The 15,673-nt window shown below is 39.9% G+C and overlaps 1 protein-coding gene across 1 annotated transcript in view; it reads left to right on the top strand.

Moving 5' to 3' along the window:
- HYDIN (HYDIN axonemal central pair apparatus protein) overlaps window positions 1-15,673 on the top strand; it is a 339,719-nt gene that overhangs the window by 93,322 nt on the left and 230,724 nt on the right. The window contains 1 exon segment of the mRNA XM_086351674.1: window positions 15,293-15,392. Coding sequence (XP_086207800.1) covers window positions 15,293-15,392 — 100 coding nt within the window.

Here is a 15,673-nt window from a genome sequence, read left to right on the forward strand (position 1 = left end):
TCGAAATTATGATTACAAGATATAACATAGAAAAGGTATTCCATGGCTAAGTAAGTTTGAGATACACTGGGTTCCATATTGTTTGAAAGGTTTATTTTGCTGTTAGATGGCTAAAAGTCTTTCATATGATAATGAGCATTATAAATCTCTAAGAGGAAGCCTTCCCCTTGGAGATACCCTTTGGAACTAATATTTAGTAGAATTGGCTATGTGAATCACTGGTAAAGATTGTCAGGACACTAATTCAGAGGCTGAGGTGATTATCATAGGCTACAAAGTTAGAGTAGGCTTTTTGAGAGCAGAGCCTTGAGTTGGATCTTGCAGAATGGAACTTTTGGAAAACAAAATTGGGGTTTCATTCAAGGAGTGGTTCGTTTAGAGCTCCATTAATGGTTCAGTTTTGCTTGAAGTAAAGGGTTCGTGTAGGAAAATAAGGTTGGAGATGTGGATTGAGGCTGAATCTTCTCTCATGTCAGAAGACAATCTAGGGTTCAACTGAGCCAAGGGATCTTCAGATATAATGAGTTAGACCAGAAAGAGGTTAAGTCAAGGTGAAAATATAGTCTTGGAAGGACAGGACATGTACCTGTAAAAGTAAGCCATACCCAAAGATGTGAGAAGCTCAAGAAGGCATTACAAATCCCAGGCAAGTAAGTTTTTGAGTGGGACAGAGGCAGGGAGGAGCAATCAGTCAGGGCAATCTTAGACATGGCTGGCAAGGCCCAGAGTGTGGGCAGTCCAAGATTTTTCCCAGCTGGTACAGAGAATCCAGGCTGATGACTGCTGTCCTTTTCTCATAGCCTTCTGGGGTTGGGTGACTCTGGGATGGCAAAGATTGGTAGTCAAAAGGAGGTGGGAGGCCCACAGCTAAGGCTTGTACATATTAAATTCAGAAGTAAAAAGACTAGGCTTAACCTCAGATTTTCTTTTCTTCATGCACAAAACCCAAAGCTTCTCATTGCAGATGTTAAATGTGTTAATATGTGGCATTTAATATTATTTTTGAATTCTAAAATAGGAACTGAATTGGGCACAAGGCATATTTTTACCATTAGGAAGAAAACCACTTTATAAGATAGTGATACACAGATATGATATCTTTTAAATAAATGAGACTAATTTTGTTTATGTTGTATGAAAAGAATCTCCAGGAAGGGGATAATATTTGCTTAGTATATAAGTGATGCTTATAGCATCTGTAATGATTTTATCTTTTCTGTAAAGTATTCAGGCTTTCTTCTCATGATAGTATTTATTAGCTGATTCTTGATAATTTTTGCAAATTGAAAAATGAAGTCATGAATTTTTCCTAATGTCTTCCTTAGTGTTTTTCTGGTAGAAAGAGCAGAACTCAGTATCTGTTATAGTGAATTATTTATTGATATTAAATTTCCTTTTTTCCTACTTAGAGACCCTGATAGTTTTATAGAAATACAGTTCTTGTGAGTGTAATGCAATCTTACCTTGTAAATTACTTTTGAAGTTATTTATGGGAAAATTTTGTACCAGTAGCTTCTTGACTCAGATGTGAACTATGAGTATTTTCCACCGTTGAGATTTTGGTTTTATGATACAGGTAAATGAATTCTATGAGGGAGCTGGTAAAAGATTTATAGTAGAGATTAGATCTGACCTGAATATTGGAGGAAGGGTAAGATTTAAGAAAGGAAGAAGAATGTTTCCAATTGGTAAAGTTATGAAAACAAAGAAAAGAGAAAGTGTTAGGTTCATAGCCTATTAAATAGCAATGAAACGATAAGTTTGTCTGGAGCCGGTGGTCATGGAGAATATAAGAACTGAGATTGAGAAGGAGAGTTGGCATGTCTGGGCTGCCCTGGCAACCTGTTATGCTATGGCTGACTGTCTCCTACATTGTGTTTCTGTAAACACTGGATCTGACAGGTGGTAGTGTATGTTCCCTGCAAAAAGGGAATTTTGCAGTCAAATAATTTTGGGAAATACTGATTCAAGAGACTGTGACTCTCAAAGGGCAAAGTGCAAACAGTATTTCCCCATGACCAGAGACCCCTTTTCCCACAAAATATATACTGGAGTCAGTGTTCTGTGGATCCTAGTTTGATAACTGATACTGAGGGTTTCTGAGACTCAGTTCAGTTTTGGATCAGGCACAGGGAGTGTTCAGTGTGTTTCAGAAAGATTATCTTAGCGTCCACTTGTGGATCAAATTGGAGGAGGATGCATAGGGGTGGGATGGGTAGTGCAGGTCAGGCAGGGGAAATTCACTAATGCAGGGAAGGTCAGGAAACTGAATATCTGCTGGCAAGTGGAAGGTGTGCTGTGTGAAGGTGATGCTGACCTGAAACAGCCTGATGACAGTCGGAAAGCAATGGAAATGGCAGATGTGAGAGATGCTCAAAAGAAAGACACCTAAGTGCTTTTTGGTAGACTGGCTATTGAGGGTGAGACATGGTGAAGAATCACATGTCTTCTCAGATCTGAACTAGAGTGACTGGGAGAATTATGACTTACTAGGAACTGGCAAGCCAGAAGTCCTGGGTTTCACTCCTAGCTTTGCCAATAGCAAATGTGACCTTCAGCAAGCCATTTCATCTCCTGTGGCATCAGCTGCCTCGAATACCAGATAAGGATATTTGGGTAGGGCGTGTTGATCCTTTTTGGCTAGTAGGTTATGATTCTCTAGTCTGACAGACTCTGAGCTCCTTAAAATCAAGAAGTGCCTTATCCTTATCTATACCCCATGCATAGCACAGTACCAATTAATGGGTGGATGAAGGAATAAATGAACAAATGGAAATCAATTAATGAAGATGAATTTGGTTCTGAACAGGTTGAATTTGAGATGACACTAGATTTCCAAATAATTTTGAAAATACAGTACTTAATTTGTGGGATGGGAATCAGATCTGGAGGCAAGATTTATGAGTATCCTTTGGAGGTCTTCACAGAAGGGATGAAGAGCAGATGGAAATTCTAAAATAAGAACAGAGCACAGGAAGAAATTTGCAGCAGGCCTAAGATAGCCCCCAGGTGCTCACCTTTAGAGGCCCTGCAAAGAGGGGAGAGGCTGTTACTTCACAGAGAAGGAAGGCCAAGAGGAGAATCAGCTGACTGAGAGCTCACCAGGTCATCCTGCATGTCTTTCTACCCTATTATGCCTTGTCCATCACAGTTTTCTACTGAAGGATCTTCTGAATCTTGCTCATGTATAAGATCAGTTGTGCCAAATGGCCACTATTTAATTTCTGACAGTTGAGCTATGCATCAGTGATTAGTTTTCTTTATTAGGATGTTATTCTTTTTAATTAGTTTCTTGATATGATCTGAGTTCACAATAGAAGCAGGGATGATTAAAACCAAGCAGTGCCACCTACTGATCTAACAGTCAGTCTCTAATTGATGGCCTGCTCAAAAAATAAAATTAAAGGTTGATGTAGGGGTTTAGAGACTATCTTGCTTTCTGTTAGGTCCTTCAGCCTCTTTGTCCACTAAGGAAGGATATTTTCTTCAAATGAGGTAAACTTAAAAAGTAAGTTTAAAAACCAAAAAGAAAAAAAAATGGTACTTTAGGGTCTGAAAATAAGTAATAAATGATATGCTTATTTTCTCAGACCTTTGTCTATATATCTGGTTCTTTAAATGCATCATCTCAAATAGAGGTTAGTTTAGCCCTTATCGTGTTCCTTGCATATTGAGTGTTTTATGGGAACATTGTTCCTCTTTTAGAGGCTCTTTGAATTTAAAGCAAGTAGATTCAAGATTAAGAGATCAATCACTGTCCATAAATTGTCAAAAGGTGGTGAGGGTTTGAATTTAAATCACATTTTGTTTATATGATCTTGTGAGAAGTAGTTTGACTCAGTGCTGTAAGAATGATCCAAAACTCTGGAACTACAGGTTCTTACTCTATTCTATAACCTTTTCACTGCTTGATACCTGGTTGGTTCCACTGTCTCAGTTCACCTTCTTCTCATCATGCTCATTGAATACCATTGCTATAGGGTCTGTTGGGAGAATCTTGGGGAGTTACGCCTGGGCATCTTTGGATCTTGTGTGGTCACTGAGTATAGAAGTGGAAGTTTGTCTTTTGAGAGACCCCAGACATGTTCATTAGTGGAAGAAAGGTATGGGCAAAAACACAAGAAGTAGGCAGTTTTGGGCAAATACATGAAAACTGGATGGAAGGGATTTTTTTCAACTTAGTTTGTAATTTCTTGATATTCTAATAGTAATCACTGACATTCTAATAGTAACAAAAATTGTTGTTCTAGTCATTAAAACATGTTGTGTATTACTGCTATTTACATCAAGTTCCTCATGTCAGTTCTTTTGATAACATCTCAAAATACTAATGTCCTTAACCTAAAATTTCCCTTTATTCCTTACCTAGGGAAGGCACTAGGTTCTATAGAATACTGATCATTTCTCAAGCCACCTGCATCCACACAGGTTTCTTTCCCCTTTGGGAAAGAATCACAAAATTGAGTCTATTATGCATGTTTTGTGCCTTCCAGAAAAACGAGTGAAATGGACTACTTTCAGAAATGTAATATTCTATTTTACTAGATGGACTCTAGCTGTACAGAATTTTGACAGTCTTATTCTCTAATTTCCTTTGCTTATGTCTCTTGAGTACCCTGAGTGAGAGAGATTTAAAGACAAAAAACACAATTCTGAGAATTGAGAGGCAGAAGAATATTACAGGGCAAAAAGAGAGAATTAAGCTTTGGATTTCCATGGGCATCTAGGAGTCCTCTGAGAAATCACAGCATAGGTGTGATAGCCTTGCTTCTGAACTCTGGTACTGCTAGCTCAGGTCACACTTTTAAAATGCAGCAATTTTCTGAATGTTGAACACTAGATATTTTCTCAAAAAGAAATGTCTGAGAATTTAAAGATATTTGCCCAAACTGGCCCTAACTGATTGACTGACTGACATCAGGGAAAACATGTCTGCTTCTTTTAGCAAATGTCTTCCATCAAAGCAGACTGCATCCAGTATTCCTAGGAAGCTTCAGCTTAATTTAACTAAGTCTTTTAAAGGGAGAGAAACTTGATAATTTCTTTATTATCATGTAAGAAACAGTAAACCGTGCTTTGTCGTCACCTAAGCCTGCAGAAAACAGGGGATTCAGCAATTCAGACTTTGAAAGCACAGCTCAAATTTAGTTTACTTTATTTTTCTCAAATTGGCATCGCATGTGAGCTCAGCAGAACTAGGTTGGGTGGGAGCCCAGATGGGTAGCAAAGAGGAAGGATCGAGCTTTTTACTGCAAACCCCTTCCACTTCTCGTACCATTAGTCGTGAGTCACATTGCAAACATGTGGGCGCTGACTTCTTGGAAATGGACACCGGAAAGGAGAAAAGAGGACAGGGATGTGCTGAGAACAAACTGTCCTTGACAAGTCATGGCTCTTCCATCAGCATGGTTTTCCCATTCTTCACCCTCCCTTTATTATTGTTCATCCTCTCAGATCTTTGTGCTCAGCTAAATCTTTTCCATTTGTGCTGGTATATTCACTGTTGTATTTGAGAACCAGTGGAGGTAGAGGGAGACTTAGGGAAGTCTTAGAACCATCAAGGTTCCTCATGGCTTGTTAAATAAATTAAGACCGTTCTTTGTTGAAAGTGATGCAGGTCTGGCTCTCTCCAGAGGAATGTAGGAACATCACACACAACTACCTCAGCTCCACAAAATCCCACTGGAGTTTTTGCTGTACATGGGTTGGAGTATCTGACCCAAAAGAGATCTTCTGTGAAACATTCTCTGAGAGATGGCCAAATCTTTTTTTTTTTAAGATTTTTTTTTTAGATGTGGTGGACCGTTTTTTAAAGTCTTTATTGAATTTCTCACAATATTGTTTGTTTTATGTTCTGGTTTTTTGGCGACAAGGCATGTGGGATCTTAGGTCCTTGACCAGGGATGGACTCCACACTCCCTGTGTTGGAAGGTAAAGTCTTAACCACTGGACCTCCAGGGACGTCTCCCCAGAATAGCCAGATCTTAAAACCTTGTCTTAAAAACTTTTCTGGTCTGAATCAAAACTTGCCTAAATTCACAGTTTCCCCTCCCAGGAGATATACTGAAAGAGAAAAATCTCTTTGCATGCCATGTGCCAATTCAGTCTTTTCTTTCAATGATAATTAGAATAGTTTACCTTTAGTTTTTAGCTTCTATTTTTTCTTATTTCTCTTTGAGACACTTCTATTAATATTTGCCCCAGGTGACAATAAAGAGAACCTTCCACTGATCTGGAAGGTTCTAAGAAAGTCATTGTGGATTATAGCTGCTAATCAGTGCTTCTGTTTTTTCTCTTATTGTCTAATAGAAATTTGACTTTAACGGGATATTTTTATTTCCCAAGAGAAATTCTTTAAATTTTTCTTAAATACGATAAGATAGCAGAAACCATTCTACCAAAAGAATATTTCCATTTTGGTAGAATCTTATGAAATCCATGACACGTTATAGCTGCTCTTGTAGTCATTATTCGGTAACCTTGTTCTGAATCGGCTGTACCCTGACCCAACCGGGACAGCTTGGTGAAAATCCTCCAGGGCACTTCTCAAGAGCTGCCCCGTGCTAACGTTGACTGTGTCATTCATAGGGACCTCCTGCCAGTCACCTTCCAGAGCCCCTGAACGTTTGGGGATGCAGCACGTCCTACTGTGTCCACTGGACGAACAGCAGGTCCCACTGGCTTCCGTTAAGCCTGATTGTTGGGTGTGGTGTTTTAAAACTTCTCCTGACAGTTTTTAAAAGCAGAGGCCTCACGTTTTGTTATCATTGCAGCAGGGTTCAGGAAATTAAAGAAAAAAGTACTACAGAATCCCAGCTCTGCCACTTAACTGTTGATGCAGCCTTGCGTGAGATACTTAACTTCTCCTTGCCTTGGTTTTCACGTGTTTAAAATGGGGATAATACTCCTTCACAAGGTTGTAAAGATTGAACTAGATAGTGCACATCAGCACTTAACACAGTACTGGGAACACGAGCTCTCACTTAATAGAAAATAGAACGGTTTGAAGTTAAATACAGTTCCGTCTTATGTTGTGTCTAATCTCTTGCCAGATTAGAGAGTATGATTGGAAAGTGTAACATTTGAGTGGGCAAACATTTGGATTATTCTTCTAAATGTAAGTTGGGAATTAAAATGCAGCTATTTTATGATACATATAGGCAGAGTCATACTGTAAACTACTTTCCAGATAAAACAATGTATCCATGTATGTAAGCTCAATTGCTCAGTGATGTCTAACTCTTTGTGACCCCTATGCACTACAGTCCACCAGGCTCGTCTGTCCATGGGATTTTCCAGGGAGGAATACTGGAGTGAGTTACAGCCCATTCTTCTTGTACTTTGGGCTTTGATTTTCAAAATTTTTCAAGAAATAATTCTTCATTGGAAAGAAGGAAGGAAGGAGATGGGTAATAGATAGGAGGGGAAAAGGTGATTTTAAAGTATTTTATTTTTATCTAAAGATTTTCGATAGAGAATTTTTAAGTCAGTTCAGTCACTCAGTCATGTCCAACTCTTTGTGAACCCATGGACTGCAGCACACCAGGCTTTCCTGTCCCTCACCAACTCCCAGAGTTTGAGCATCAAGTAGGTAATGTCATCCAATCATCTCATCCTCTGTTATCCCCTTCTCCTCCTGCCATCAGTATTGCCCAGCATCAGGGTCTTTTCCAATGAGTCGGTTCTTGGCATCATATGACCAAAGTGTTGCAGCTTTAGCATCAGTCCTTCCAATGAGTATTCAGCACTGATTTCCTTTAGGATTGACTAGTTTGATCTCCTTGTTCCAAGGAGTCTCCAAGGGACTCTCAAGAGTCTTCTCCAACACCACAGTTCAAAAGCATCAGTTCTTTGGCACTCAACTTTCTTTATTGTCCAGCTCTCACATCCATACATGACTACTGGAAAAAGCATAGCTTTAACTAGACGGACCTTTGTTGGCAAAGTAATATCTCTGCTTTTCAATATGCTGTCTAGGTTGGTTATAGCTTTTTTTCTTTTTTTACTTTACAATATTTTATTGGTTTTGCCATACATCAACATGCATCCACCATGGGTGTACACGTGTTCCCCATCCTGAACCTCCCTCCCACCTCTCTCCCCATACCATCCCTCTGGGTCATCCCAGTGCACCAGCCCCAAGCTTCCTGTATCCTGCATCGAACCTTTTCTTCCAAGGACCAAGTGTCTTTTAATTTCATGGCTGCAGTCACTATCTGCAGTGATTTTGGAGCCCAAGGAAATAAAGTCTGTCATGGTTTCAATTGTTTCCCCATCTATTTGCCATGAAGTGATAGGACCAGATGCCATGATCTTAGTTTAATAATGTTGAGTTTTAAGCCAACTTTTTCACTCTCCTCTTTCACTTTCATCAAGAAGCTCTTTAGTTCCTCTTTGCTTTCTGCCATAAGGGTGGTGTCATCTGCATATCTGAGGTTATTGATGTTTCTCCTGGCCATCTTGATTCCAACTTGTGTTTCATCCAGTCTGGGATTTTGCGTGATATACTCTGCATATAAATTAAATAAGCAGGGTGACAATATACAGCCTTGATGTACTCCTTTCCCAATTTGGAAGCAATCTGCTGTTCCATGTCTGGTTCTACTGTTGTTTCTTGACCTACATACAGATTTCTCAGGAGGCAGGTAAAGTGTTCTGGTATTCCCATCTCTTGAAGAATTTTCCAGTTTGTTGTGATCCACACAGTCAAAGGCTTTGGCATAGTCAATAAAGCAGAATTAGATGTTTTTTCTGGAACTCTCTTGCTTTTTCAATAATCCAACAGATGTTGGCAATATGATCTCTTGTTTTCTCTGCCCTTTCTAAATCCAGCTTGAACATCTGGAAATTCTCACTTCACATACTGTTGAAGCCTAGCTTAGAGAATTTTGAGCATTACTCTGCTAGTGTGTGAGATGAGTGCAATTGTGCAGTATTTTGAACATTCTTTGGCATTGCCTTTCTTTGGGATTTGAATGAAAACTGACCTTTTCCAGTCCTGTGGCCACTGCTGAGTGTTCCAAATTTGCTGGCATCTTGAGTGCAGCATCATGTTTTAGGAATTGAAATAGCTCAGCTGGAGTTCCACCACCTCCACTAGCTTTGTTCATAGTAATGCTTCCTAAGGCCCACTTGACTTCACATTCCAGGATATCTGGCTCTAGGTGAGGGATCACACCATTCTGGTTATCTGGGTCATGAAGATCTTTTTTGTATAGTTCTTCTGTGTATTCTTGTCACTCGTCTTAATATCTTCTGCTTCTGTTAGGTCTATACCATTTCTGTCCTTTATTGTACCCATCTAAGAGGAGAGTGAAAAAGCTGGCTTAAAACTCAACATTCAGATAACTAAGATCATAGCATCCGGTCCCATCACTTCATGCAAATAGATGGGGAAACAATGGAAACAGTGACAGACTTTATTTTCTTGGGCTCCAAAATCACTGCAGTTGGTGACTGCAGCCATGAAATTAAAAGACACTTGCTTCTTGGAAGAAAAGCTTATGACTAACCTAGACAGCATATTGAAAAGCAGAGACATTACTTTGCCGACAAAGGTCTGTCTAGTCAAAGCTATGGTTTTTCTAGTAGTCACGTATGGATGTGAGAGGTGGGCCATAACGAAAACAGAGCACTGAAGAATTGATGCTTTTGAATTGTGGTGTTGGAGAAGACTCTTGAGAGTCCCTTGGACTGCAAGGAAATTCAACCAATCCATCCTAAAGGAAAGCAGTCCCGAATATTCACTGGAAGGACTGATGTTGAAGCTGCAATACTTTGACCACCTGATGCCAAGAACTGACTCATTGGAAAAGACTGTGATGCTGGGCAATATTGAAGGCAGGAGGAGAAGGGGACGACAGAGGATGAGATGGTTGGCAGCACCAAATCGATGAACATGAGTTCGAGCAGACTCTGGGAGTTGGTGATGGACAGGGAAGGCTGGCATGCTGCAGTCCATGGGGTTGCAAAGAGTCGGACTCGACTGAGTGAACTGAACTGAACTGAACTTGCATGAAATATTCCCTTGGTATCTCTAATTTTCTTGAAGAGATCTCTAGTCTTTCCCATTCTATTGTTTTCCTCTTTTTCTTTTCAATGATCACTATGAAGTCTTTCTTATCTTTCCTTTCCATTCTTTGGAACTCTGCATTCAGATGGGTATATCTTTCCTTTTCTCCTTTGTCTTTGGCTTCTGTTCTTTTCTTAGCTATTTGTAAGGCCTCCTCAGACCACCATTTTGCCTTTTTGCATTTCTTTTTCTTGGGGTAGTCTTATTCCTTGTCTTCTGTACAATGTCATGAACCTTGGTTCATAGTTCTTCAGGCACTGTGTCTACAAGATCTAATCCATTGAATCTATTTGTCACTTCCACTGTATAACTGTAAGAGATTTGATTTAGGTCATACCTGAATGGTCTAATGGTTTTCCCTACTTTCTTCAATTTAAGTCTGAATTTTGCAATAAGGAGCTCATGATCTGAGCCATAGTCAGCTCCCAGTCTTGTTTTTGCTGGCTGTATAGAGCTTCTCCCTCTTCAGCTGCAAAGAATATAATCAATCTGATTTTGAAATTGACCATCTGTTGATGTCCATGTATAGTGTCGTCTCTTGTGTTGTTGGAAGAGGGTGTTTTCTGTGACCAACGCATTCTCTTGGCAAAACTCTGTTAGTCTTTTCCCTGCTTCATTTTGTACTCCAAGGCCTAATTTGCCTGTACTTCCAGGTATCTCTTGACTTCCTACTTTTGCATTCCAGTCCCCTATGATGAAAAGGACATCTTTTTTTGGTGTAAGTTCTAGAAGGTCTTGTAGGTCATCATAGAGACATTGTAGAGAATTTTTAAAGGTCCTATTTAATCATTGCCAATATCATTTTTTAAGGAGATCATTTTAATGTGATTCCCTTCTCATGATCATATTGATTGCTTATCATGAACCAGTGGCTTTATGTTCATAAATAGCTTTCAAAACGTCTCTAAACTGTCCCTGTCAAGACACTTGGTTGTTCTTGTCCCAGAAGTTCCATTTCCAGAAATATTTAATATTTGGGCCTAAAACACAAACATAGCAAATTAACTTTAAACTTGAAAATTCAAAGTTGATTTCTTCTAGCAGGTCACTTATAAGTGAAATGTAGTGGTGGTTCTGAGGGGAAAACAAAAGATTAAGACCAAGAAGGAAGATCATTACAGTAAAACTGAAGGCCATTTTACCAATTATTTTCAACAAACAAGATAATGGGCATCTGCAGATTATGTTCTACATTCTCAGTCTCTCATTTGGAGCAGGAAAATGGACAACCATGGGAAAGGAGTTGTTTGTGGAAGGCAAAGGAGAACAGCAGGGGGTTCTGGGTGATGAGGCTGGTTTCACAGGCCTGGGAGGAAACGATACTGATGTCAGAGCCAGCGGGGAACATTCTGAATGTTTTGGCTCTCAGAAAGAAACTTTAGAACTGAGCAATAAAGAAAGAAAAATTCTTTTTCAGAGACAACATAAATGTCATGGTAGTTAACTTCAGAAATGTCTGAAAAGTAATATGAAATATATCAAAGATACATAAGTAAAAATGGGATCATCTTAGGCTGATGACCTGTTTCTGGTATTTGCACTCTCTGATTTGGTAGGAAATGCTGTAGTGAGTTTTTGCTGTTAAAAAAAAAAATTAAGTTCTTTAACTTTTATTTTAATTCCAGCTAAAAAATAAAAGTGTCCTTCTACATGTTCCTAACTCCTTGACATGACCTTTTGTGAGAAGCATCCTTCGGTGACAGAAAACTGAAAGACTATACTTCTGTTTTTACAGATACACTCAGCACTCTTAATGCACATAGGCTGCTACAAGCCCAGGAGAGGGTTTAGAATAGGATTTGTCCTTGAATTATCTCCTGGGGCTCAGTAAAAGCTGTAAATTACTAGCAGATGTCGTAGACACAATAAAACCACTGCAGCCTAGGATAAGAAAGCAAGGTACCCACAGTCGCATTCGCCCAGTCTGAACACCCGGTGGGCTCAGACTCTCTTGTACTGGTCTTCCCTTGCCATGCAGAAGGCTTTCTAAGCCTCCAAGCCATCCATGTCAGACAGTCTGCTCCTGGGGCCTTGCCATGCAGAAGGCTTTCTAAGCCTCCAGGCCATCCATGTCAGACAGTCTGCTCCTGGGGCACATCCAGATGTTACTGCTCCTTCCTCCGGGAGATTCTGATAGCCTCTCTGGAGCATGTCTGTCCTACCTTTTCCCAACATAGCCAATTGGAGGAAGGCATGGCAGCCCACTCCAGTATTCTTGCCTGGAGAATCCCCATGGGCAGAGAAGCCTGGCAGACTATAGTCCATGGGGTTGCAAAGAGTCAGACACGACCGAGTGAGTAAACACAGTCTGATAATCAGACTTCTTTGAAGATGGGGTGTGCAAAAGTGCCTCTGGGATAATACTTAAGTGTATTCCCTTCTTGTGTACACATGGGCCCTGGATTTTCTTGCTTGAATAATGTTTTTGAAAGTGTTTTTTTTTTTTAATTTTTTTAAAATTTTGTTTTATTTAACTTTACAATATTGTATTGGTTTTGCCATATATCAAAATGAGTCTGCCACAGGTATACATATGTTCCCCATCCTGAACCCTCCTCCCTCCTCCCTCCCCATACCCTCCCTCTGGGTCACCCCAGTGCACCAGCCCCAAGCATCCAGTATCGTGCATGGAACCTGGACTGGCGACTCGTTTCATATATGATATTATACTTATTTCAATGCCATTCTCCCAAATTATCCCACCCTCTCCCTCTCCCACAGAGTCCAAAAGACTGTTCTATACATCAGTGTCTCTTTTGCTGTCTCGTATACAGGGTTATTGTTACCATCTTTCTAAATTCCATATATATGCGTTAGTATACTGTATTGGTGTTTTTCTTTTTGGCTTACTTCACTCTGTATAATAGGCTCCAGTTTGATCCACCTCATTAGAACTGATTCAAATGTATTGTTTTTAATGGCTGAGTAATACTCCATTGTGTATATGTACCACAGCATTCTTATCCATTCATCTGCTGATGGACATCTAGGTTGCTTCCATGTCCTGGCTATTATAAACAGTGCTGCGATGAACATTGGGGTACACGTGTCTCTTTCAATTCTGGTTTCCTCAGTGTGTATGCCCAGCAGTGGGAACCATAACACTTGAATTTATCCACAGGTACTGAGCTTATCTGTCTTCCAGCATATCCTTTTTGGGGCATTTCCTACCATTTTGGTGAGGCTTTTCCAGTAGAGATTTTCTAGGGATCCACAATGGCCTCTGTGGTCAAGCAGTTTGAATGGGAACAGGTTAGCTGTATCCATTCTACACTTCCAAACAAAGCAGAGCCTGATCCCTCCAGGGGAATACATTTGTCTTGTGGGTTAGGAGTAAGCCCAGGTCTTCAACCATTCTAATATGGACTACCCACTGATATACCACTGAATGGATGAACCACCTTTTCTGCTTGGCCTCTCTGCTCGTTCTAGCCACAAACGTACACAGCACTCCATATCACCAGAATCCCCACAAATCAAAACGGGCGAGGTATTCACTATTTATCAGAAGAGAGCAGATACCAGATACAAGTTTGGAAAAGGGCTACAATGAGATGCCCAAATAAGTGAAAGTGCTTAGGACTTCCCTATTCCCTGCATGATCTCAAAAGTCCCTGTCAGATCTAAAACTGTATGACTTTTGGGTTCCAGTTGAGGAGAAGGTGGCAGAAATAGGTTGCAAAGATGAATAGGCAACTGCCAATAACTACACATTGTGCAAACTGAATGGATACAACCAATTCAATAAATATATTGAACACTTACTCTGAGCCACCTCTGGTTTAGGTGCTGGAGATAGGCTAGCACCCACCCTCACAGGGCCTTCATCCTGGTGGGCTGAAGGGATGTGAGAGCTCCCAGGACCCACATGACCCCCACAGCCCTCACTGCTCCTTCTTGGAGTCTCCGTGCCCTTTATTCTCCTGAAGCAGGGGCATACAACCTGAGAAGCACACTCACCAGACAGTTACCTTCATAAGCAAACCCAAATTGACTCTACTTTTCTCTTCCTTGCCCTCTTGTTTGATATCTGCATTTTAAACCCCTTTCGTGTCTGCTTAATTCTTTATTCCAGCACTGTGTTCATGTCAAGTCAGAATGGAAATAGAACATGCATGATGGATCGTCTGAAACTGGATCCTGATTATTTATCGTCACCTTCCTTAGTTTTTTATTTAGTTGGTAGGAGTGTTTATACATTTTTGGATGTGCTTATCACTGATACTCTACTTGGCCTTATTTACAAAAACCTTAGAAAAAAACACATTTTCTTCCCTAATTTTTCTGATATTTTCATCTTAGTCATTCCAAGTGGCAAAAGAATAACATCAATCATAGCAAGCCATTATTTGCTGAGCTCTTACTGTGTACTAAATGTGGGTCAAAAGCATTTGACCTCATGATCCCTCATCATGGAAACCCTTTGAGGCAGGTGATATAACATGTCCTTTTACAGCCCTGAGAGGTTACATGGTTAGTAGAAAATGTTTTTCAAAAGGGTATCTCAAGGGGATTCTGATATTGTCATATGTTGCATTACAGTTTCAAACCTCAGTTTTCTTATTACAACTTTTGAGTAGTTTGAGCTAAAATGAGAAATAATATCACACAGGATCAGAACCAGAGTTCGAATTGGCCATCATTCTGCCTCAGACCATGGGTATTTTCACAAAATAAGAGTATTTCCTTACGCTGTCACTCAAAGGCTCAGAACGTGGCTTCTCCGTCAAGTGAATTAGATCACTTCTTTGCGTGTGAAAAGCAGTATCTGGATCTTATGTAGCTAAAGCACAGATAGCAGTTATCACATATATTTTAAGATATTTGTGTACATTTTTATCATCCCTCTAAGAGATGAGCTCCATGCAATCTTAGACCTTGCCTTTCTTAATCTCTGAAGCCCAATGCTGTACACGCATTGGCGTACAATGAATGTTAGTTGAATCTACAAACTTTAGAAAATGCCCTAAGTACTCTAGCTTCCTTTAGTAAGTAATTATAAACCCATTTACTCACTGAAATGATCTTTGAAGCTTTTTTCCAGCTTGTATCACCTCTTGACAAGTAATAGAAATTTCCTATCTATTGGGTAAAGTTGTGCTTTCTTTTATTTTTTGTCAAAATATTTCCTTCAAATTTCCTAGAGTTATAATAACAGCATTTAAAAGCAGTGTCTTCCCTTCATCATATTGTTTTTTAATGATTCTTTCATGTTTTTAGGAAGGCGATGTCTGGCCCAATTCATCAGCTGAAATCACTGTGTACTTTAATCCCCGGGAAGCCAAGCTCTACCAGCAGACCATCTACTGTGACATTTCAGGTAAAGACTTCTTTCATGTGGTAAATTCAGGTTACCAAGGGCCCAGCGCATAAAGTGGTAAAGTGCTGTGTATGTGAGAATATTGGGGTCTATGTGCAGTACATGATATCAGGAGGAGAATAATAGAGGCAAGTTATACACTTCATACTTCTTTCTAGAACAGATCAAACTTTGAAGTACCTTATAATTGTGGTGTGCTGGGTGGGGATGGAAAACCATGGATCTAGGTTACCCCTTGATTTTGAGAGCAGTAAGAATATTAGTTGGAATTCTCTTGCTTT

This window comes from Bos grunniens, chromosome 18, assembly GCF_055505025.1.
Source record: "Bos grunniens cultivar Pamir isolate PY7600 chromosome 18, Bosgru_T2T1.0, whole genome shotgun sequence".
NCBI lineage: Eukaryota > Metazoa > Chordata > Mammalia > Artiodactyla > Bovidae > Bos > Bos grunniens.